General features: G+C 41.7%; 1 protein-coding gene across 1 annotated transcript; it reads left to right on the forward strand.

Moving 5' to 3' along the window:
* The first annotated feature begins 1,161 nt into the window (after positions 1–1,161).
* On the forward strand, positions 1,162–25,130 carry TWIST2 (twist family bHLH transcription factor 2). Its single transcript, XM_081899301.1, has 2 exons — positions 1,162–1,901; positions 24,401–25,130. Exon 1 carries the CDS (start codon positions 1,381–1,383, stop codon positions 1,861–1,863), a length of 483 nt encoding a protein of 160 aa, XP_081755427.1. The 5' UTR covers positions 1,162–1,380; the 3' UTR covers positions 1,864–1,901; positions 24,401–25,130.
* The last annotated feature ends 96 nt before the right edge of the window (positions 25,131–25,226 follow it).

A 25,226-nucleotide genomic window follows, 5' to 3' on the forward strand; every position in this document is an offset into this window, starting at 1 on the left:
CTGACTGCTGAGCCTGAAAACATTTCCTTCTGAAAGTGATGCTTTCTCTTGAATAATAGCCAGCTGGTTGCAGCAGGGAATTCCAGCTCTCCAATCAATCTAGCAGACAACAGATTGTGGTTGCTTCTAGCTGTGTTGCTGGTGATAATTCTCCATTGGAAAATGCCAGTTTTAGAGGCTGTAGTTAAGAGTTTCCTCCGTTCTCTTCTTTTATTTCAGAAAGTTGGCTTATTTGCTCCTGCTCTTAAGTCCTGATCAAAACATTAGTAATTTGCCATTCATTAACTGTTCTCACCTGTAATGTGTTGTATCAAATAAAGATTGGGGGTTCATTGTTGAAGAACTCTGAGTACGAATTGCATTAAAAAGAAAACATGAATAGTGGGCATTCCTTCTATTTATTAGGGATAAAATAGCTGAGGAGGGGGCTGTGAAAGAGGAATGTGTAAAATAGTAATGAGGAAATCTGATGGTTGTCAATAACCTTCAAAATAATTGGGGTGTTGTTTTTTCCATGTCCCAATAAGCTAGGGCCCGTCTACACTTCCTATTGTCCTGTGCCTAGAAAGCAGGTCTCCCGGACGTTTTCCACTTGCCCTGTGCTTTCGAGACCCAGGTCCGGGTGGTTTTTTATTTGTCCCACTGCTTTACCTGGGGAAACCCACTGCTTACCGCTGAATCAAAACAAACATCAATCCTCAGAAAAGTCAAATTACGTTTGTTCTGATTCAGTGGTAAATTGCGGGTTTTCCGGAGGGAAAACGGTGTGACAAGCGGAAGTGTGGATGAGCGGTAAACCTTCAACTTCTATTTCACAGTTTGGAGCTTCAGCTGACATTCTTCTTTAAAGGCTTGCAGACACATGTCAGCAAATAAACAAACAGTTCCTTTCTGATTAGCTTAATTTGGAGGGTTTGACATAGCCACAGATATATACATACAAAATTTGGGATGTGGGGAGAAGGTTGTAGTTGTATCTTACTGGAGGTGCATGTCCAGGATTTTGCTAAGTGTAACACAAAACTGTAAAAGTTTAGCTGAGGGAAATGCCTTCCTCCCACTGGCCTGCTTGTCCAATCAGAAACCAGCCCTGCATCTCCCTCATTTCTGACAACTATTTAGCAACTGAGCTCAGCTAAAGTTTCCAAAAAAGTTAGAATAACTTCCTCTCTCCAAGACCTCAATTTTTGCACAGCCTGGTCCTTGAAATTAGATCCCTTCTGGAGACCTGGAAAACGTTTGCTCAGCAAAACCCTCCTGTTTTTCCAAAGGCTCTGTCTCAGGAATTTAAAGCACACTTTTAAAAAACACAGAGACACCCACCACTTGAGGAGGGGGGAGAATTCCTTTCCCTCTCTCCCTCCCCTCCTTACAGAAAGAATGGAAGAAAGTTCTAGCCCTCCTGCTTCTCCTGTGGACAGCCTGGGGACCAGTGAAGAGGAGCTGGAGAGGCAGCCAAAGAGGCTGGGAAGGAAGAGGAGATACAGCAAGAAATCCAGCGAAGATGGAAGTCCAAACCCAGGCAAGCGGGGGAAGAAGTCCAGCCCCAGCGCACAGTCCTACGAGGAGCTCCAAAGCCAGCGGATCCTTGCCAATGTCCGAGAGAGGCAGAGGACTCAGTCCCTCAACGAAGCTTTTGCAGCCTTGAGGAAAATCATTCCCACCCTGCCTTCCGACAAACTCAGTAAAATCCAGACTCTCAAGCTTGCTGCCAGGTACATAGACTTCCTCTACCAGGTCCTGCAGAGTGATGAGATGGACAATAAGATGACCAGCTGCAGCTATGTGGCTCACGAGCGGCTCAGCTATGCCTTTTCGGTCTGGAGGATGGAAGGAGCCTGGTCAATGTCTGCCTCACACTAGCCAACATCAGGGTAAAACCAAGGATGACTGCCAAAGTGGTATGTGGCTCATTTTTTTCACTCTGGGCAAAGCTTGTGGGCTTGGGTGGCATGCCGTACCTTGGAAATATCTGGGGAGGTGGGGATGGCAAATGAGTAATGCAGCAAATGTGTTGAATGGAGATGTGGAGTCATGATCCCAGCTGGAATGATTTTATAGCCTTTAGGCATGTTGCTATTTGCCTAGCCTAGATTTATTGTCTGTAAGTCTGTAAGCTGGGAATGACAGGGCTTTCACATGGCAAAATCTCCTTGTCTGATACTATCCTGCAGGCTAGGAAGGCTACTTACTTATTTTTGTGTGTGGTTAAAGCTTAGTTCCAAGATAGGCTCAACGTTTCAAAAACCAATTACTACATGGGAATGATTTGCTTCTGATCCTAATAGGATCTTAAAACAAAGTAAAAGAAAATTCATTTTCAATCATAACATCCCTCGGATGGCCCTCCAGAGTCATGTCCAAGTGGCTTTTCATTTGTTTTGCATCTTATATGAGAGAACTGTGATATTCGCCATACCAGATAAAAACGTCCGTGCACAGCGCGATGGAATGCAGCTGTTTGGTTCCAGAAGGAGTGGCAAAACTGTGTGGTCCTCATTCTGAACTTTGCAGGTCTGCATTTGTTACAAAGGATTTTAAAAGTGGGGGGAGAGATTGTACTGACGCTCAGCTAGTGTGAGGAGCTGGTGCTTCTTTAAGCAACCAACTCCATTCTGGTCGTAGCACAATTTTGTAGGTTAAACAGATGTTCAGTATTTGTTTTGCTGGGCTGTGCCCCCCTCCCCCCCCCCCGCACTGCATATTCACAGTAAACACAGAACCAGCCTTTTCTGCCAGATTGCTTCTCTTGACCACAACTTAATGTCACTTACTTGAAGCTCTGGGTCCTATTCCAGCCAGCTGCCTTAAATGAAGCCCCCAAGGCTCATTCCACCCCACCCCCCTTATCTATTACAAGACAAAATAATCCTTTCTTATTTCATTTTAGGCATTTTGAGAGAGAGAGAGGGAGAGATGAACATTATCTGAGCACTTCATAACTTTACATTGTTTCAGAACAATGTGAACACTTTCCCCCAGCTATGTAAATCACAACATTATTTTTTTTTTTTTTTCTATTCGTTTTTATTAAGTTTTTGATAACACAGAAAGATAAAAGCTTTTTTTACATCCAAGTACATATCGTAGCTCTTCCCTATTTGGACCTCCCTCAACTTTCCCGACAATCTTCCGCAATTTCTATCATATCTACACATTTCTTAATTTCAACATTACCATTAGGTCTTACAGTAATATCTTTATTTGTTCTCACGTAATGCTCCTCACTCTTTTACAAAGCTTCTTTTAGGCACACTAACGTTGTATGTTCCTCACATACTGTTTCCAAATAATCGGTAAATTTCCCCCAGTCCTCCAAAAATTTCTGATCTTTTTGATATCTTATTTTGCCTGTTAATTTGTCTAGTTCTACATAATCCGTAAGCTTTGCCCTCCACTCTTCCAAGGTCGGGACCTCTTTTCCCTTCCAATTCTGGGCCACCAGCACCCTTGCCGCCGTGGTGGCGTATTGGAAAAATTTACAGTCTTTCCTTGTTATAACTTTTCTTGTTATTCCTAATAGGAAAGTTTCGGGTTTCTTATCGAAGTTATATCTTAGTATTTTCTTCAGTTCGCTATATATTATCCCCCAAAACTCCCTTATTTTACTGCACTCCCACCACATATGCATGAATGTACCCTCCTTCTCTCCACACCTCCAGCATTTATTACTAATTTTGTACATTCTGGCTAATCTCACTGGCGTCAGATACCATCTGTACACCATCTTCATTAGGTTCTCTTTTAGGGAGATATTCTCTTTTAAAATGCTTCGTACATTGTGGGCACCCAATGAAACACCAATGGACAACAATAGCAAAGCTATTTTGCAGAAAATACTATAAAGATATAAATGCAGACTGTAAACCTATAATGACACGTATAATTTGTAGAGTGCAGAAAATGTGGGGAAAGATACATTCATTATTTGAAGACAACAATGTTTTTAGGCTTCCTGCTTATAAGATTTACAGGTAAAGACCAGAATGCAACTGGCGGCCTACGATCTCAACTAAGGCCATGTTATACAGATGCACAGGCATTAGTCATTACAGAGAAAATTTAATGTAAACCTTTTTGGAAATGAATGCTCATGCTTTATTTGTATTTAGAAGAAAAAATGAATACGTTTCTTTAAACTGACTTGTTCATTAAATATACAAGTGGATGCATAAGTAATAATTAAGTGAAACTATGTCTCCACCTCGTTGCTCTGGGTACTTTATATCATTAAAAATATACATTAATTAGGACTAGTTTTGTGTGGCTTTGCTTTAGTATCAGCTGCAAAGATACATATAAAAAATGGAACAAATCCACTGGCTTCCCATTTATAAATATGACTTGTAAAGCCTAAGTAAGGAGGGCCGGGGTGGGGTGGGGTGGGGGTGTCTTCCCGCTTTGTGGGAATATTCTGCTGCTTTTGCCCAAAGCAGATGTAAAATGTCTCAGACACATAGTTTGCTAGAGTTTAGATTGTGCTTTAATTATTCAGTCATAGGAACAATAAATTCACTATGTCTGCAATTACTTAGCAGTTCTTTGGCTACAATCCACAGCTTTTTACTCTGAAGAAGTCCTATTAAATCTAACTGTACTTGTCCAGAGGAAGTAAATGATAGAAGCCTTCATTTGTTAATCTCCTCTATGCCATTCTTTAGACATGTACATTTGAAAACATGTTAAGAGACAGAATGTGTATTTCATCTTCACATTTTAAAAACTGTTTTTAGTTTATAAAATTAACATGTTTTCCTGAGTATAAAAATACCAAAAGTGAAGTAACAGAATGGGACTTCTGTAAGTAACACATCATGCGTCAGATAAAAATTATTCTTTTCCAAACTTTCTTTTCAGAAGCATTTTTACATATACTCACTTCTAGCCTGTGGCATTTGTAGAGAAATTTAAATTTTGAGTATTATTCAAACCCAATTTATGGTCTGAACAAATAAAATGAGAACAATTTATCAGGACAGAGAGTGAGAAGCTAGAATTCCACCTCACAATACTATCTGGGACTTGGCACACAGAGAGAGGGATTCTTAGCCATTGTAGCTTTTATATTAATACAAATTACCTTCTAGAGGACCTGCCATGTTTCAGAAGCAACGTAAGAGCTTTTTGGTGGAACAAGAATGTGCAGGTCAATGCTAAGGAAGTAAGGGGATGCAGTGCTTACAACAGTTTCTAGATATTATGTAGCAACACAATAACTGTTATTTTAGCTTATTATTCTTAAATATTACTTTTAATAATAGGTTGTTCTTTGCTCCAGACCCAGATTATGACACAACAGGGCACTTGTATAAAAAAGAAATAAAGCAAATGACAATGGAAGCCCCACACATTTGTAGAAATCGAGCATGGAAAGGCCAAACTAGAATTCTTCTGTAGGAATATATGCTCCAATTATACTATGTAATTACCCTATCTATTTTCATGTTATCAACACAAAAGGTACTTCTAGAAGGGGGCCTAATTTGCAAATGGGTCATTAAGATATTGCAAACTGGTCACTTACGTTAGTTGTGGTGGTGATGTTCTACTCTGGCTTTCCCCCAGAAGGGATGAATCCAGATTAAATTGCAGGGACAGAGCAGGGACAGGTTGGCATCATCATGTGAATGCTACCCCCCTTCCCCCCCAAAAAACCCCACCTGCATATATGAGAAGCATCCATCCCACAAGAAGCACCCATTTGGAAACTCCCAAATGTTGGTGTCTAATGAATTTCTGTTATAACTGATATACATTCTTACCGTATTTCTTTCAGATGGCACATTAATGTCTGATATGTGCAGATTGGCTCACTGTACATCTGAAGTTAATTGATACCACCGGACTTGTTCCTTTAGTTTGCACATTCTCATACTGTGAATCTTCTCTTCACTTAATGTAGAACAGGTTTAACAGTTCAGTGTGCATCTTACTCCTTGTCCTGTAAAATGTGAGTGAAAATTGACATGACGGAAGATGGGCGAATGCACCATTTGAAGCATGAGGAGTTATGTGGTTTACAGTGTGAGAACAATAACTGGGCATTGTTAAAAGCTCTCCTTGTGGGTACTCTGAAGTTGTGCATTTTGCTGCATTAATTCTTAAGAAGAAGTCTCTTGGATCAGGCCAGGGGCCCATCCTGCTCTCACAGTGCCCAACCAGATTCCCATGGGGAAAGCCTGCAAGCAACAGCCCTCTCCTCAGATAGGATTCCCGGCAACTGGGATTCAGAGGCACATTGCATCACACGCTGGAGGCAGACCATGGCCTTCACACCTAATAGATACCTAATAGTTGCCCATCCAAGCTGAGATGAAAGGAGACAGTCCCAAAATAAAACATGCAGTTTGGAAACTAGTACAAAGCAGAATCTTGGTAAGATCCAATAGGTTAGCCGATGGGTCCCATTCACACCCCACCCCACCATGATTCAAAATAGTAAACAGAGTTATTTGTCCCAACAATCAGTCTCTTGAGAAAAATACACCAAAGTAAATCTGAGGGTTGATCCAGCCGGGGTTTCTCTGTCTTATAGATGAATGGAGACTTGCTTCTGTCAACACAAAACCCAGAGAAGTCTTTAAAAAACCAAACTGTGATAAGTGGATTGGGGGTGTCACTTAGCTTCAAAACTGCCAACTGCTGAGTACTGCAAAAGTATTCCATTATCACACATTTCCTCACATTGCCATGCTATTGAAGGAAGCTTTTAGGATAACATAACCAAGTCTGTACTTGAGTAGCTGAACTGCATTTTTGCAAATCTGAATTTTGCAAATCACCAGTCCATCACCCCAAACCCATCACCCAGTTTTCCCCTCTGTTTCCTAGTCTTTACTGCTATGTAAGAGAATCAATAACACTTCACAATTTTAAGAGGATTTATGTATATTGCACAGATACATTTAATTCCAGAGGATTTAAATAGAAGAGTTCAGCACTCATTTAAAATCAGTGACACATAACCCAGTACATAGTTACTTGCGAGTAAGTTACACTGAACTCTGTAAAACTTACTTTTAACCAAAAATGTATAGGGCCGTGTTTAACATCAACACAATCTTGTTGTTTTCCTAAGTGTGGATGCTGTTAAAATGAGGACATGTCGAAGAATAAAGGGAGCAAGGGTAAAACAGTACTGTTATTTACATGATAGGTTAACTACACAGCACTATGTGGATTTTGACTATCCTTCAGCACAGGCATTCCCATCTGAAATCTCAGTTAATAAATATGGAGGAGTCAACTAGTTTCTTCATGGGTTATATTGGTGCTGAGCAAAAGGTAATCTCCATGTTTGTTCAATATACTAATATTTTAAGTTTATAAATAATTTTAATATACAATTAACAAAATATTGTTGATCTATAGTCTTCATGTCTTGTATGCCGAGGGGGGTTTGGGGAAATGCAGGACAGAGTCTATAACCGATATCTAAAAATATATTCTGTTCCTCCCCCACCCCGCTTATCTTTAAGAAAATCTTTCATAAATCCATTAATTTAGTTCATGCAGTTATATTTTAAAAATATTCATGGACTGGTTAGTTCATATAATTATATATTTATAAACTTCTAAAATGAAATTTTCTGAATAAGTATTAACAAACATTAGTATGCATTACATCATTACCTACTTCAATATCTATTTAAGTTTCTAAACAATTTATAAACTAAGTTAGCTATTCTTGGCTTGAAATAGTGTACGTGAAGTTCTATTTCTTCAGATATGAACAGACGTTTGCTTTAATTACTCAGGGCATCGTCTCCACAAAGTTAAGTATGTTCAACTTATTGCAACTGAAATCAATAAGTATTATTGATTTCCAGTCTGGATTGTACCTAGGCATTTTTGAATTGGGGTGCAAAGAAAAGGGGTGCCTAGAAATCTCTTGAGCAAGAAATGTTAGGCTCACTTACTTTTCTCAGTCACGTCTTAAAGTAAAATACTAAATGGAACCATTTCCTTCCCTGTTGAAAGGGAAGAGCTACGCATGTTCACCTCAGAACGTTATAAAAGAAGAAGATGCTTTATGATTTTCTGCCAATACAAACAAGTATTGTCTGATTAGATGGAAAAAAATTTACACAACAATAAATGGTCTTTTGGATTTGTTTAGAATTCTATTTTTAGTCATTTGTTCACGAAATTTACACACACACACACACACACACACACACACACTTTATTATTATTATTTCAAACACTTTCACAATAACTTTTTAATCAGATAATTACATTGTTTCATAAGTTGACTTCCCACCCTCGCCTCCTTGGTGTTTTTATTCAAACCTTTTCTGATGCGTTATACCTTTATCTATTACAAAAAGTTTCTCTCTATTATAGTTATTTTGTCATTTTTCTTCCGTCGCTTTTTTCATATCCACACTGAAAGAAAAAAGTTTGTGTGTTGGGTTTTACTCTGGAAACTCATACAATAACTTCAATGGATATGAAAGTCTTAACATTTGATAATCTGAACTTGAAGGCACAACATTACCAAATAGGCAGAAGTGGGTACTGGGCCTATGGGCCCCACACCTTGTAGGGACCCCATGACAAAGTAATATTGATTTGATCTTGAAAGAATATTACAATCAAGCTTACTTCGTTCAATGTTATCCCACATGTTTTTTTTAAAACAAAAACAAATATCCTTGTAAAAGCACTAGTCCAGATTCATAGCCATGGGTATCAACATCTGTGATTTCCACTAGTTCTCAACTAGCAGTTCCTTATATCCTAAAATGTTATGGGATTATGATGTCTTCTTTATGAAGGAATATTTTCCCCAAGTGTCTTCAATTCCCACTGCACTAAAGCCACGCCAGCAAATCTGAACAGATAAATCTCAGTGTTTTGTAGAAGGCATTCCCTCAAGTCAATAATAGTAGGTCGGGATTTGATCCTCCTCCAGCTGGCATGAGTAGGAGTTTTGTCATTTGTAAACGACTTTTGCTTGCTCCGCCTAAACCCAGCGAGAGGGGAAGGAGTCCCAGGGAACCCAAAGGGAAGCTTGACAGGCACTTAGGATTGTGCTGCAAGGAGTTTGTGCAGCAAACCATGTTGAGCTGCCAGCTAATCGTTCCAAACAATTGCTTTTAAACCTGTCTCTAGCTGTTCGAAAGGGACACGTGTGGCGCTGTGGGTCAAACCACAGAGCCTAGGACTTGCCGATCAGAAGGTCGGCGGTTCGAATCCCCGCGACGGGGTGAGCTCCCGTTGCTCAGTCCCAGCTCTTGCCAACCTGGCAGTTCGAAAGCACGCCAAAGTGCAAGTAGATAAATAGGTACCGCTCCGGCGGGAAAGTAAACGGCGTTTCCGTGCACTGCTCTGGTTCGCCAGAAGCGGCTTAGTCATGCTGGCCACATAATCTGGAAGCTGTACGCCGGCTCCCTCGGCCAATAAAGCGACCCCAGAGTTGGTCACGACTGGACCTAATGGTCAGGGGTCCCCTTTGCCTAGCTGTTTGTAGTACCGGTATATGCTTGTAATTCACTTTGAGAAAGGCAATGCAACAACAACAACAACAACAACAACAACAACAACAACAACAACAACAACGGGTGATCATATTTCGCATAGGTTGACCAGGCTAGCCAGGAGCTCTGCTTCTGAGGGTCTTGCAACAGAACCTGATTGTATTTTACACAAATAGAATCTGGAATAACTTTTGGATAATAAAATGATTTTCACCATCTTCCAAGAGCCTACTATATTATTCTAGGCAATTGATTTGCACGGGGATATATTCCCCACCTCCTTTCTCTTCACTTGCCCAGGCTCTTTTAGCACAGAAATTGGAATGGGAAATGTTAATTTAATGGTGGTTGACTGGAGAAATGGAAGGGTTTAGGATTGCTATTAAGGGTGAAATCACACAAAAGCTTGTTTTTAAAACTTGCCATTGCAGGAAACAACTGCAGAGACAGTTGCCTCCAGTCTGGCTTTAGTTACATGCACCAAAATGTGGAGGGGCATGCACATTTGAATGCAAAACTGAACAGTAATGCAGAGAGACTGGGTGTTATTCACATTCAGATGTACATGAATGTGCCTCCAGTTTATGCCTCTGGGTCCACATGGGAGACAGGAGGCCACAGTACACATTAAGAAGTATTATGAATTAATGAACAGCAAAACAAAAATATCTGCATAAAATTGAGCAGCATTTTTTCCCATGTAAATTGGCCCATGTAAATTAACAGCTCTATTGTGAATTGGAACATCAAAAAGCAAAAAATTGTAAGCTATGCTGAGATGAGCAGTAATTTGCAGATAATACAGTACAAGCCATTTGACTGGATTTTGAGTCAAAGAAGTTGCAAAAGACTGAAACTTAGACAGTTGAAAAATTATGGAACAGGACAGAGAAATCATACTTTTGAAATGTATAAATTACTTGCAAATAATATATGAATTACTTGAGGGGGGAATTCTCATTTTAAGATTTTTATTAGGTACAATACATCAACAGAAACACAGCTATCTTTGAAATCCACACATCTTCAAATTTTGCAATGCAGTTCTGCAACCAAATATGTGAATAAAATGTGTATATTATGGGAAATTATGCACAAAATAGCTTTCAAAATGTGTTATGCTAGAGAAAACTGCATAAAAAATGTGTGTATTGTGAGAAATGCAAACTAAAATGCTAAATAATTTTCATTGCCTAAAAAAGTTAGCAAACTGATACAGAAATGTGACAACATGCACAGCAAAATCAGAGTGCCATTCTGTAACAAGTCACAATATACCTAGAAACAAGTTTAACAAAATTCAGCAATCCCTTTTGCTTATAACATTACAAGATAATAATATTTCAGCAGACAATAAAACAAAATCACACTCCTCAGTTGCAACAAATGAATAATTCTGAACAATCAAATCACTTGCAAAAATACAATATATGAAATGCCAGATACACACACCAAGAAAGATAAAAACTTAGCAGCTAAGACTCCATCTTTCCTTCCTTGTCCTGAGGGACCTGTCCACCCACAGGAAACAAGGAAAGCTCTTAATAAAAAGGGGGGAAGAAACAATTAGCATAGTCTGATTTATCATCTATGATGTCCATAACTTTGGCTGGATTTTTAGTTCATTTTGAATAATTTAACTGTTCCTTCTACTCACGCAATCCAACTCTCCCTGTTTGCCAGGGATACACCCCAATTCCTGGAAGCTGTCCCAGCAGTAAATAATTGTCCATATTTTATCACTACAGTATTTTTGCTTTTGGGGATTGCCTTGTTTATAAAAGTTATAAAAGCTCAACTTCTTCCTTGGGGTCTCTAGAAAATGTTGGAGTGAGGGAGATGCATTTTGCCTCTGACATGCAGGTAACCCCCCCCAAAAAAAGTTTAGGTAGCTCCATTTGCCCTTTTGACAACAGACAACTATGGTATGATGCTCTAGTGTCACTTTTAGCAAAACCTTCTTGCCTTTCAAGCCAGTGTTGGATAAGTGATTACTTAGCATACAGAATACAGAACAGAGCCTTCTGAAATTGGTAGCGAAGAACGCAGGGAAGTCTCAGGTACTAATATTGGTATTATAATAGGTATGTTCAGTGCTTTTTTCTAAAATAAATGTTTAGGGGTAGTCTCATTTTGACTCAAGAAAATCACTATTTTATAGTTCAAATCGGGAAAAATAAATACAGTAAATGGACAGAAGTACAAAGATTCACAAAATGTTTAGGGGTATGCGTACCCCTGCATAGCAGCCAGAAAAGAAGCACTGGGTATGTTAGAGGGGTCTCCCTAGTTTTGTTTGTGAAATCCTAGGGGCTACGTGCAACTACTACTGTTAATATAATTGCCTGTGATTGCCATCAGAAATTAACTATATTGTACTCAGAAGAGCTGCTGAGTTAGAGAAGAGATTGGCAGTTGCACTGCCTCCATTTCAAGCGGCAGGGCCACCACTATTTCTGGTCAACATGTTCATTTCATATACAGAAAGTAAATATTGTCTCCGTCCCACCACCCTGAAATAGTATCCTTTGCCTCATAACCAGAGATAGGGAACCAGTGGCCTTTCAGATGTTGCTAGACTCCAACTCCCATCATCCCCAACAGCCTAACCCATGGGAGTTGTAGTCCAGCAACTTCTAGAGGGCCCCAGGTTCCCCACCACAACTCTAAATGATTCTGTATATCTTTAACACTTTGTATTCCTGAGACTGAGAAAAAGTCAGTACATTTTACTCTTCCAGTATTTTATCTGTCATGCCATTGGGGACATGTTGGCACCTACTGAAGACCCTCCTCTTTCAACAAAACCTTTAAGTCTTGAAAAGCTTTTCTGGGGAGTAAAGGACCTTTCTGAACAATATGAGGGGGGCTGCTGATGGAGGAGCAACCTACCCAAAATTGGGCTTGGATCCTAAAATAAGAGAGCTTCAATAAAAATAGCCTTGCCATTTCCCTTCCCTTCCTCCCCCGCTCAGCATCGCCTATGCCTCTATCCCATATTGTTCAACCGCAGGAAAGGGCTCTCAAGCTTTCCTCAGTGGACTATGAGAGGCCTGTAGGCACCTCTGCTCGGACTTGCTGTACTATTTGCTTGCAGCTCAATCTAACATACCACTATTCCCAGATGCATATTTATTTCAGAATTTAATTATACCAGCTTATTATTTTTACAGTAGTTGCGCTATCTTTTACCCAGGTCTACAAAAGAAAAAAGACGGACAAAAGAGGGATGCGGGTGGCACTATGGGTAAAACCTCAGTGCCTAGGACTTGCCGATCGTATGGTCGGCGGTTTGAATCCCCGCGATGGGGTGAGCTCCCGTCTGTCTGTCCCAGCTCCTGCCCACCTAGCAGTTTGAAAGCACCCCTAAGCACCCCTAAGTGCAAGTAGATAAATAGGTACCACTTTATAGCGGGAAGGTAAACGGCGTTTCCGTGTGCTGTGCTGGTGCTGGCTCACCAGAGCAGCTTCGTCACGCTGGCCACGTGATCCAAAAGTGTCTCCGGACAGCGCTGGCCCCTGGCCTCTTAAGTGAGATGGGCGCACAACCCTAGAGTCGGACACGACTGGCCCGTACAGGCAGGGGTACCTTTACCTTTTACAAAAGAAAACCTCCCCCACCAAGCCAAGAGTTCTCTGCTAGTTTATGATTACACCCCTCACCCCATCCCAGACACACTTTGTGTAAAACAGAAGCAGAAATATAGGATGGGGAACAATGACACCTGGCTTCCTGGCAGTACATGGGAAAAGGATCTAGGGCTCCTGGTGGACCACAAGCTTATCATGAGTCAACAGTGTGATGCAGAAGCAAAAAGAGCTAATGCTATTCTAGGCTGCATGAACAGAAGTCTAGTGTCCAAATCAAGGGGAGTAATAGTCCCACTCTCTTCTGCCTTGGTCACACATCCACACCTGGAATACTGTGTCCAATTCTGGGCACCACAATTTAAGAAGGATGTTGACAAGCCAGAACATGTGGAGAGGAGGGCAACCAAGATGATCAAGGTCTGGAAACTAAGCCTTATGAGGATCGGTTGAAGGAGCTGGGTATATTTAGCCTGGAAAAGAAGGGTTCTCACATGGAAGGTGGAGCCCGCTTGTTTTCTCCTGCTCTGAATGGTAGGACTCGAAACAATGGCTCCAAGTTACAAGAAAGGATATTCCGACTAGACATGCGAAAATACTTTCCGACAGTAAGAGCTGTTTGACAGTGGAACAGTCTCCCTCAGAAGGTTGTGGGCTCTCCTTCCTTGGAGGTTTTAAAGCAGAGGTTGGATGGCCATCTGTCATGGATGCTTTAGCTGAGATTCCTGCATTGTAGGGGGTCGGACTAGATGACCCCTGGGGTTCCTTCCGACTCTAAGATTCTATGATCATCCCATGAGTTATATGGTAAATCACAGAATTTTCAAATTATTATTTCTTAAATTTGTATACCACCCTTCATCCGAAGATCTCAGGGCAGTTCACAGCATACAAATATAAAATAAAAACACTAAATACCTAATCAGAACAAAAACAAAACAAACCCCTCCCTCCCCCCTCCCCCATTGCTAGGATTTTAAAGACTTAAAAATCATATAGTCCAGCTCCATCTGAAGACGAATGATACTTTATTCTAACATTCACTAACACCACTTCTCACAAGAAATGTTTTTTGTTTTGTTTCCCTGGTGGGTTTCGGCTGAAGAATGTAATAATGGGTCAGATGAAGGGCCCATTTATTCTGGCATCCTGCTTTTCACAGAAGCCTCTGTGAGCCCCAAAAGCCTATCCTCCCAAGAGGGTTCCTCCTCTGAACATGCAGGTGCCATGTGCCATCAAGCCAGTAGCCAGTGGCAGATTCAGCCTCCGTTCATTTGTCATTTGTAAGCCAGTGGCTGCCCATTATATCCTGCAGCAGTGAGTTCCATAGTTCTTAATTCTCCCTCAGCTTTGGTTCCCAGACCTGGAGATTCAAGTAATGACAAGTGTAGCACAAAGAGATAAAAGAGAGTCCCATGGACTGCAAGAAGATCCAAGCTCTCCATTCTGAAGGAAATTAGCCCTGAGTGCTCACTGGAAGGACAGATCGTGAAGCTGAGGCTCCAAGACTTTGGCCACCACATGAGAAGAGAAGTCTCCCTGGGAAAGACCCTGATGTTGGGAAAGATGGAGGGCAGAAGGAGAAGGGGACGACAGAGGACGAGATGGCTGGACAGTGTTCTCGAAGCTACCAGCATGAGTTTGACCAAACTGCGGGAGGCAGTGGAAGACAGAAGTGCCTGGCGTGCTCTGGTCCAGGGGGTCATGAAGAGGCGGACACGACTAAACGACTAAACAACCACAACCACAACAACAATATTGATGTTTTGGATGATGCCACAGCCTTTGGCTAGTGCAATAAGGTTTATGATAATGACGAATAACACAGAAGTCTCACTCCCTATTGATCCTGTCAGGACTCTCATTCCCAATCTCAGCTGCTCCAAAACACACACTCACAGGGTTTCAAAGGATGCTAGCTACTTCAATGGGTTGCAGATAAAAGCTTTCTTATAGGCAAGGGTGTTCTAGTGGGATAATTCATTAAGCAGAGCATTTCTTTCACTGGGATTCTCATAATCATTGATTATGCCATCACTATTCATACTTTATTTTCACAGTGTTTCAGAAATGCTGTGGCTGGACTCACAATCCAAAAGGCCTTGCCATTTTACCTCTGCTCACACCTGGTGGCTTTTTCCTGGCACTGCTCAGCCACTGTTGGGCCCTGGTCCTGCTTAGCTGAAGGCAGCAAGGCTAGTCCCACCTTGGAAGGAGCTGGAGGGCGGCAGCAGCTGAGCCCACCCACCAAGGGGATCAGGTCTCACATGGCTTTCCTGCCCCACTGTTTTGAGAAAGGTATCAAAAGATACTGGTTAGAACAGAAGAATGTGCTTTCTCCTTTCATTCGAGTCTGGCAGGGGTCCTGAGCAGCACAATGTCAGTGCCCCATCACTTCCTTTCACCAAATAAAATATTCCAGCAAACATTTAAAATTCACATCCCAAAGAATATTCTAATTCATTTGCTATTTTGTCAGCTGCGTGACCCTGGGGCAGGAGTTTCTAAAGACCTGCATGTGCTGTTAGCTGAAATTTCACTGTACTTGGAAAGACTGCAGTCATCTTTGATCTGCTGGTGTGTGTAGGACGTCAGGCTATGCACTTTCTGAGTGTGTGCAAAAGCAACAAATTAGCTGATAGAAAATGGAATCTGAAAAGTGGAAATTGGAACAGAGCATGTAAGGTTTTCATTATACAATTCTATTTGAATTTTTGCTCATTGCTATTCAGTGTAGGGTCACACACTATATGATTGGTAATAATAGCGTTTAACTAATGAGGCTTTCTGACTTTGGAAGAAATGCTTTGAACAATTCACTCTGATAATATAGCATACAGTATATGTGCAATCTCCAGTTTGGCCCTTAAAAGTGTTTCATAGTGGAAGAGAAGAAGGAACATGGGAGGATATGGGAGGAGCCTAATTGCCCAATATTGTGCAAGGGCTTCAGAAGAAAATAAAACAACCCTTTGAACGAGAGCTTTAAATGTCAGAGTAAACCTACACTGGCTCAAAGGGTCAATTGATTTTCTTCTTCTGAAGCCCTTCTCTCTCATTAGTGGTGTTCATACGTGACACAAAAAAACATGCAAGAGCAACCCCTCAAGCATCATGTGCTGCCTCTCATCTGTTTTCACAGTTGGCACAGTCTGGGCCATTCTAAAATCAAAACACTTTCAGCAGCATTTCAAGATGCCCATTTGGATGAAGAGGAGTTTCATAATCTAAGATATGAAGAGCTTGCATACTTGTTGTAATCCATCAGGTCTTAAAATCAGTTTGTGAAAGTGGTTTCAGGCAGATGCAAACCTTAATGTAAGTTTCTTCAGACATCAATTTTGCAAGAAAGGAATTTCAAACTTCCTTGTCTCTTGAGAGTCTAAAGCCTCATTCCTCACAACCTGATTATGGATAGCAGGATGGTCAGTGCTTCTGCCTCTGATATAAGGTTTAAGGTTTTCTGGTATCACATTAAAAATTGGTCCTCAAGCTACTTGGTGCTGCTCATTTCTTGTTGTTTTTAATTGTCTCTTTGTGGGAATGTTAAGGATAGTAGGAAAGGATATATTGAAAAAGTATTATCCTTCCTTCACTCGTGCTAGTAAGTGACGTAGCAGAGCAGATTGCCCTCAACACAGGTGGAAGCTAGTTTGCAGATTCATTTGAATCTCTTAGTTAAGATTATTCCTGGTGTCCCCTTTCTTTATTCTCTTAAAAGAATAAAGATACAAGAGTCTTTCTGAGTTAAGTAACAAAATGTTTACTCCCATTTCAGTTCACAATTTGATCCCTGAAAGGCAGACTTTACTTGATAGCTACACAAAGAAACAGTGAGTTCATCTCATATGGAGATTGAGCTCATGTGCTGCTGGCTGAGGGCCAGCAGACAGCAAAATGACATTTAGATAACAAAATGGCTGCAGGAGAGCAGCATGGCAGCAAAAGAACAGTAACAAGACAATAGAAAGACAAATGTCAACTGGACAAGAGACTGAGAAAATGGCTGCATGACTTGGCTCTTTTCTGGAGTCAGCCAGAGCCATGCCCATCTCCCAGGTCAGATGCAGGGGGAGGATGCTCCAGACCAGTGGAAGGGGACGTTACACTGACTGGATGTCCCCCTGCCTGTGCCCACAATAGGGAAATAAGGAATGCACCAATGGATTACATCCCACACTCTTTAAGTTATACTCTTGTTTTAATATCAATTAATTTTACATTCTATACTTTCTCATATTTTGTATGCAGGCTCTACAATTCTATGATACTAAGTTGCTAAGTGGTCCAGAAGGAAAGGCCACTGAGAGGTCCAGCAGAACCAACAGGAACAAGCTCTTTGTTACCCATGTGGTCGGAGTCTGACAGGGACTGGCAGGGCTCTGATGTGTGGGTGGCAGAGGCAAGGGCGCCAGCAATTTATGGGGTTTGGTGCCAGGGCAAGGGGGAGAGGAAGGGTCTGAGCAGTCAGAGGCAGCAGAGGGGGCACAGGATGGGTCAGAAGCAGAGAACGAGGCTGTTCAGGTGAGGGGCGGCCTGCCCAAATCCCCTGCTGTCTCCTAGAAGCAGGAGGGGCTTGCAGAGGGAAGGGTAGTGATGACTTCCAGGCAGAAGTATCGGGTGGGTGCATGCACTCCGTCAGACGAGGGTACATAAGCCGGGGAGAATTGTGTGGTCCCACGGTTGCTTCAGTTTCTCCACAGGGACAAACCTGGAAAAGGGAAGGCCAGCTCAGTGGGCACTAGAAGCATTTGCGTGTGTGTATCCAGGACACCTTAGGAGCTGTTGTGTTGGTCAGTAAAGAATTAACTATTGGCTATTTGCCTTCATTGGCTGGGTGGGCTCAGCTGCTGACAGAGTCAGAAAGAGCATCTCCTCCAAGTGTCCCTGTTTTCCAGGGACAGTTCCATGAAAGCCATCCTGGCTTCCGACTGGATTCCAGAATGTCCCTATTTTCCCCGCCAGCAATGCCACCACCACCAAGCTCTGCAGGGAGGAGGAGCCAGCGCTTGTCCTGAGCAGTGGCAGCAGTGGCGGTGATGGCTGTGAGGGACCCCATGGCCTCCCCATGGCTGCCGCTGGAGAGTGGAGGAAGAGGAAGCCCAGCCCCATGTGGGGCAGGAAGAAAGAGGGCAAGGAGTCTTGATTTTAAAAAACAATGGCTTGCGTTTCCACGTCTAATCTTGCCTCTTTCTAAAATTAATTTATTGGTGTGTGTGTGTTTTGATAAATATACCAAAGAATAAATAACATTTAATCACCCGTAAGTATGGATCGAATTGCAGCCTTAGCTACTTCACAGGATTAGCACTATTTCATTTCTTTGCCAATATATAAATAGATTTGAAAGCATTCATAGAAGGACCATGGATTTAAAGTGAATGACAGTCCAAAGTTGGAGCAGCAGTGATTTACCCTCTTACAGCAGCTGTTTCTGATGAAAAATCTGTTGAGTTAGTTCTGTATTGCTGTTTTGCTGTATGGCAGCCATGTGCCCGTTCTCAAGAAAGCATGTCTTTATTTTGGAGTTATCTACATTCAAATTGCACTATATTGTTGGTGGGAAAATATCAAAAGTGTGGAAAATCTGAAGAGAGATTTTGCTTAATCAAGCTTCAGTTCAGCAGTTAAAACACAAATATGTTAGGGCACTAACAAACTGCCTGGTCTTGTACCTTTTGTAAAATATTTCATGGAGCTGCAACAGAGAGAGGAAACAGAAGGGAGCCATGATATTTCACTTGGTCTCAGGCTGCATCTTAACTCTGCAGGCCTTAAGAAAGGCGTGGACTTCCTTCCCACAAGCACATATGCCCAAAGCCTCAGTATCTTCTACATTTTCAGGCGGATTTTATTTAACAAAATTTATACACTGCTACTAGGAGATCTCTATGTGTTTTGAAATAAAGTCTTAAAACCTGATTTAAAATACTAATAAAAGCCAACATTAAAATTAATGTACACAATACATTAAAAAATCAAAAAGGTAAAGTAAAATCAGTAATTTTAAGACTTAAACTTACTAAATCTGCTCATCAATATTACATGTTAACATTAAATGCCTGGATATGCTTGTCAAACAAAAAAAAAAGTTCTGGGGAACAAGTTAAGGTGGTGGTGTGGGTGGGTGTGTTTAATCATTTTTATTTCGTTTTAACTACCTGCAGGCCTATGGACAGGTGAACTTTAGAACAGACCCTCTCAGATTACAGGATTACCCAGTGTCCTATTTTCCAGGGACAGTCCAGATTTACTGAAGCCATCCTGGTTTCTGATCTGATCCCAGAATGTCCCACTTTTTCTTAGGAAGTCCCTGTTTTCATTGGAACAATATTCGAAGATATGGTATAGGGCTGCCATATGTCCGGATTTTCCTGGACATTACTGAGATTTCAAAGGCGGAATTGACACCCGGGAGGAATTTCCAAAAGGCACTACTTTGTTCTGGATCTCAGGCAAGTTAATCAGAAAAAATATAGCTCAGCAACTTTTGGGGTGTCCTGTTTTTTTCTTTTTGAAATCTTTTTCTTCTTCTTCTTTGGCGATCACTCGTAGCCGAGTAAGATTGTCTTCCATAAACACGGTTTTAACAGTGAGTTCGTAAGTGACTGTGGAGGCCAATTCTGGATCCACATGTCCTTCCACAGTGGGGACATTGGTTTCTGGATGGGAGTTGATCACGGTGTGGATTTGCCAAGCGTTCCTTCCTCTTACCACGTTTCTCCCTTGCGTCCTGAGTTTGAGAGTCTTCGAAGCCCAGGACACCTTTGGTAAAGGCTGTTCTCCAATTGGAGCGCTCACAGGCCAGTGTTTCCCAGTTGTCAGTGTTTATACTACATTTTTTAAAAATTGCCTTGAGACAGTATTTAAACCTCTTTTGTTGACCATCAGCATTACGCTTTCCATTTTTAAGTTCAGAATAGAGTAGCTGCTTTCGAAAATGATCATCAGGCATCTGCACAACATGACCAGTCCAACAAAGTTGATGTTGAAGAATCATTGCTTCAGCACTGGGGATCTTTGCTTCTTCCAGTATACTGATATTAGTTCACCTGTCTTCCCAAGTGATGTGTAAATTTTTTCAGAGACACTGTTGATGGAATCTTTCGAGGAGTTGGAGATGGCGTTTATAAGTGGTCCATGTTTCACAAGCATATAGTAAGGTTGGTAGTACAATAGATTTGTAAACAAGCATTTTGGTTTCCCTGCAAATGTCCCGGTCCTCAAACACTCTGCACTTCAATTGGGAGAAAGCCGCACTCACAGAGCTCAGGCAGTGCTGGATTTTGGCATCAATGTTGTCCCTTGTGGAAAGATAACTGCCTAGGTAGGAGAAGTGATCAGCATTTTCCAATGTTACACCACTGAGTTGGATTTGTGGCGCTACAGAGGGGTGATTTTGTACTTGCTGGTGCAGCACTTTGGTTTTTTGTATGTTGAGTGATAGGCCAAGCTTTTTGTAAGTATTCAAAGATAATATGCAAAGACAGTGGTACCTTGGGTTAAGAACTTAATTTGTTCCGGAGGTCCGTTCTTAACCTGAAACTGTAGCACCATTTTAACTAATGGGGCCTCCTGCTGCTGCTGCGCTGCCTGAGCACGATTTCTGTTCTCATCCTGAAGCAAAGTTCTTAACCTGAAGCACTATTTCTGGGTTAGCGGAGTATGTAACCTGAAGCGTATGTAACCCGAGGTACCACTGTGTGGTAGGAGAAGTGTATAGCCTTATACCATCTAAGTCCATTGGTCCATCTAGCTCGCAATTGTTTAGACCGCCTGGCAGCAGCTCTGCAAGGTTTCAGACATGAGTGTCTCTTGGCTTTAGCCAGAGGTGCTGAGGGCTGAACCTGGGACCCACCCTGCAAGTCCTGGAGTGTGGCCAACAAGGCCTACTTGTTGCTGGTGGGAAGCAGGAACAAGAGAAACAGTGTGATGAATTTTACATTTTGCTTTAAAATACCCATCCGAGTCTTTACACAAAAAATGTACATTTTACATCACTTTTTATAATTTCTTAAATCTTCTTTAAAGCAGCCAGCCCAAGCATCAGACATCAACACTGATCCATTTAAGCTTAGAATAGAAGGAGAGCATTTCTGAGCACATGTGATACAGATTGCAGAACTGATTATAGTTTGGGATGTGTGTGTGAGCGCGTGTTTTCTTTCTGTTGATGCCTTTTGCAATAGTTGCATCTGTATTTGAGCTCACTGCTCTGCATAGGCACTGCCAAGCTTTGAAGATCTTCAAAGTACTCCAGGGCTGAATGCCAAGCCCTGGCTTTTCTGCAGAATGTCACTGTAATTAGATAAATAATATCTGAGATGCGGGGGTGGGGGGGATCTGAGTGGGGAGCAGTGGGGAAGGAGCCGAAATGGAAGCTTTCCTTTGTGGGAGGAAGTGATTGTACATATTTACCATTGAGCTGAGTCAGTCTTGCCCTGCCCTTAAAAGGAGGTCTCATGTCATGTCTGAAAGGCTTATGCACTAATAAATTATCCTCCCAGGATGGGCAGAGCTGTGTGAGCATTCCAGGATTCCATGCAACTAGGGACAGGGAGAACTAGGAGTGCAGAATGTGGACCATGCACCCAATCCAGCATCTTCAGAATCTCAGACGGCATGGGCAGCAATGCCAGGAGAAAAATCAGAAGTCTGTGGGTGGGCAACCTGAATTTCCAGTATGTGAGGATGGGCAGGAATTCAGGGTCCTTTGGTGCCGCGGCTCCTCCTCCTTGACTTGTCATGTGAACAGCAGAGACAAGGGAGACAAGGGCTGCCTCTATGAATGAAGCACATGCACACACTAGGCTTACCTGACTCCCCTTCCCACCTGTGACACTTCCAAGTCTTTTCCTTGGGAAAAGTGCCCCTCCCACTTGAAAGAGGAGCAATTTAGGATGGAAACCCACGTAAATTGTGCCATTCAGGAATATGATAGTTGTCGTGATTTGCATCAGCTTTTTTCAGTTTTGCCCAAAGTTGTTGAGATTTTCCCCCCCCCAATATCTCAAAAAAGAAGAAGGAAATTTTAAGGAAATTTGCCAAAATCTACACTTCCAAAATGGCCTGCCATATTTTTGGAATTTCCCAGATGTTAAAGCGATTTCTGCCCGGAAATAGCAACTCTACTACAGGGAGCATAATTCTGCTTTTCTGGTCAAATAATAATAATTTAGATCTCCTTGGGATAGAGAGCCAGCATGGTGTAGTGGTTAGAGTGTCAGACTAGGAGCTGGGAGACCAAGGTTGGAATCTCTGCTTAGCTGTGAAGCTCACTGGGTGACCTTGGACCAGTCACTTCCTCTCAGCTTAACCTACCTCACAGGGTTATTGTGGGGATTAAACGAGGAAGGGAAGAACCATGCACACCACCTTGAGCTCGTTGGAGAAGGTGGGATATACATGCAAAAAGCAACACAGGCTGTAGAGCGGGGGGGGGCAGCCTGGTGGCCTCTAGAAGCTGCTCAACCCATCCTCGTTGGCCACTGGCCATGCTGGCTGGGACTGATGGGAGTTGGAGTCCAACAGCAAGCACAGGTTTCTTAGCCCTGCTTCAGGATTTGCCTGATGAGGAACTCCATAGCCTGGCTCAGATTAATGAACTCCCCCAAATATAAGACCCGTGCACTGAGATGCTTCCTGTTGATGAGGACACAAATCTGGTTTGCGTTCTGAATTTGCAAGCTGCCAGCAGACAGCAGAAAACAGAAATCCTGTTAAGCATTATGCAAGTGATTACAGGATTACCCAGTACCAAGTTGTGCAGAACTTGTGCAATCTCACGGAATCCCTGCAAACTCAAATGCCTATGTGGATTATTTATTTTATTTAGAAGCATTTAGAACCTGCTCTTGGGTGAAAAAGGCTCCAAGAGCAGCTTATATACAGTCAATTGAAACAAGGCAGTCCCTGGCTGCACATTTGCAATCTTTAAAAAAGGGGCAGAAAAGGACATAGGGACTGAGAGGGAGTAAGAAAAAAGCAAACAGAAAAAGTATTAAAGAAGATGATGATCTTCATCATCATTATCATTATTATATATTTTATATTATTATATCAATCAAAATAATTTTATTGTACTAGCCAATTACCATGACAAATCTGAGTCAAAATAAATAGAAGCAAAAGGGGTGCCCTGTTATATCATCTGTCTAGGACGGAGGAGGGAATAGCTTGAAAACGCAGCTCAGTAGAAGCAAATCTTGGTCTGCCTGCAGATTTGACAGGTAACTGGCTCTAAAATGGACCGTTTTTAGAAGGCGGGAACCAAGGAGAGCATTTAAAGCGTTTGATCAATTGCTGATCACGTAGTGATTCTGTCCAGTGGCACCAATCCCTTAATTGGGGTTTGTCTGTGGATATAATCTCCTCTAGTTTATGGAAAGAATAAGAGTTCAAATACCATTGGTTATTTAATGATAAATTAAGGTAAGATGGGGAATTTGGAGAGGAGGAATGGTTTTGAGGAAATGTGGAAGATATTTGTAGAATTTGTACTGTTAAAACAGAGAAGGGTTAAACCATCGCAAGAGGTGTTGAAATTTTGAGAGATTGGATAGTTACGATGGATAGTGGTCTCAGGGCGGGGTGCACATTTTTATTTTTATCTCTACCTGTGTTATTATTACTTTGTTTAAAATAATAATAATATAAAAACGTAGAATAAAAAGAGTCAAGTCCAGTACAGACTCCCAGTGGGGGGAAGAGGGTTAAGCAGGTAATTTGCTCAGCCTCCCAGAGTTCCTTAACTTTGATTTTTATTTTTTATTTTAAAAAAAGATCAGTAGGTGTAGATACAGTGGTACCTAGGATTAGGAACTTAATTCGTTCCAGAGGTCCGTTCTTAACCTGAAACAGTTCTTAACCTGAGGTGCTTTCGCTAATGGGGCTCCTGCTGCCGCTGCCGTGCGATTTCCGTTCTTATCCTAGGGCAAAGTTCTTAACCTGGAGCAACCACTTCCTGGTTAGCGGAGTCTGTAACCCGAAGCGTCTGTAATCCGAGGTACCACTGTACTTTCTTATACTTCCTAATTTTCAGAAGTGAACATTTCATTGAAATACTCTGCTCCCCTTAAATGGTGTCCCTTTCTGGCTCGTCTCCATATTTCTTTTTTGTGTGACTGATGCTGTTGGGAGGGAAGCGGTGCTGCTAGTCGCATGTCTTCTCCGTGACACGTGTGTTAATACAACTCTAACAGCATTTCCCTTCCTCCTTTTCTAGGCACAAACGTGTCCTAGTGTTGAACCTTAGGAAAGAAACGAGGAACCAGAGAACACAACACTGGGATGCATCCAACAGTAATATATTTTTCTTTCTTTTTCCCTAGACTGTCCACTTCTGGAGACTGGAGTGGAGCTGAAATGCATCCACGTTTGTAGCTTGTGAAACCTTAACAACCTCAAGAGAACTGGTCTAAAGGAACCACTTGATTTCGCCTCCCCTTGAGCTCCTGCAGAGCATTTAGAGAGACCCGAAACGCAGCACCAAAGCTAATGGGTTTGAAATGTGGCAACGTCTCTCCCCAAGAGACAAAACTAAAACACAAAGAGGCTATTCAACTTTGTGTTTACTTGCTGGAGCTTGTGTGTGTGTGTGTGTGTGTGTGTGTGTGTGAGAGAGAGAGAGAGAGAGAGAGAGAGAGAGAGAGAGAGAGAGAGACCATGTGTGTTTTACATTTTTTTAAAAAAAAATCAGGAACACATTAATGAGGAATCCATTGATTTGGATTTCAAATTATCTCTGTATTTTTGTGTGAATAGTTTAATTAAAATCATGTTGTATAAAGTAATGTCAAAAACTGGACCAAGGCCCTTTAGAAAAGCAAACTTTCTAAATTCTGCACATTTCTTTTTCATCAAGGAAGCCTGGAATTAACCTTTTTTCCCTTTTTGCATCCAGCACCACCTTCCTTATTGTTTTGCTTTAACCGGCCTCTTCCTTATTGTTTATTGTTTGTTTTATTTATTGAGAAATCTTTAAACAAAAGACTGCAACGGACCTGGTTTGTGTATAATGCTTCTCCAGCTCAAAAAATTAAAAGAAAGTGATGCAGTTAATAGCAAGACATTTGATTTATTTGTGAGTTTCACAATCATAACAAAAAGATAGACAGAAAACATACCCAGTTTTAAAAGGAATCAGTATGCTTTACC

The sequence above is a fragment of the Podarcis melisellensis genome (assembly GCF_964234715.1).
Source record: "Podarcis melisellensis genome assembly, chromosome: 1".
NCBI classification, from domain to species: domain Eukaryota; kingdom Metazoa; phylum Chordata; class Lepidosauria; order Squamata; family Lacertidae; genus Podarcis; species Podarcis melisellensis.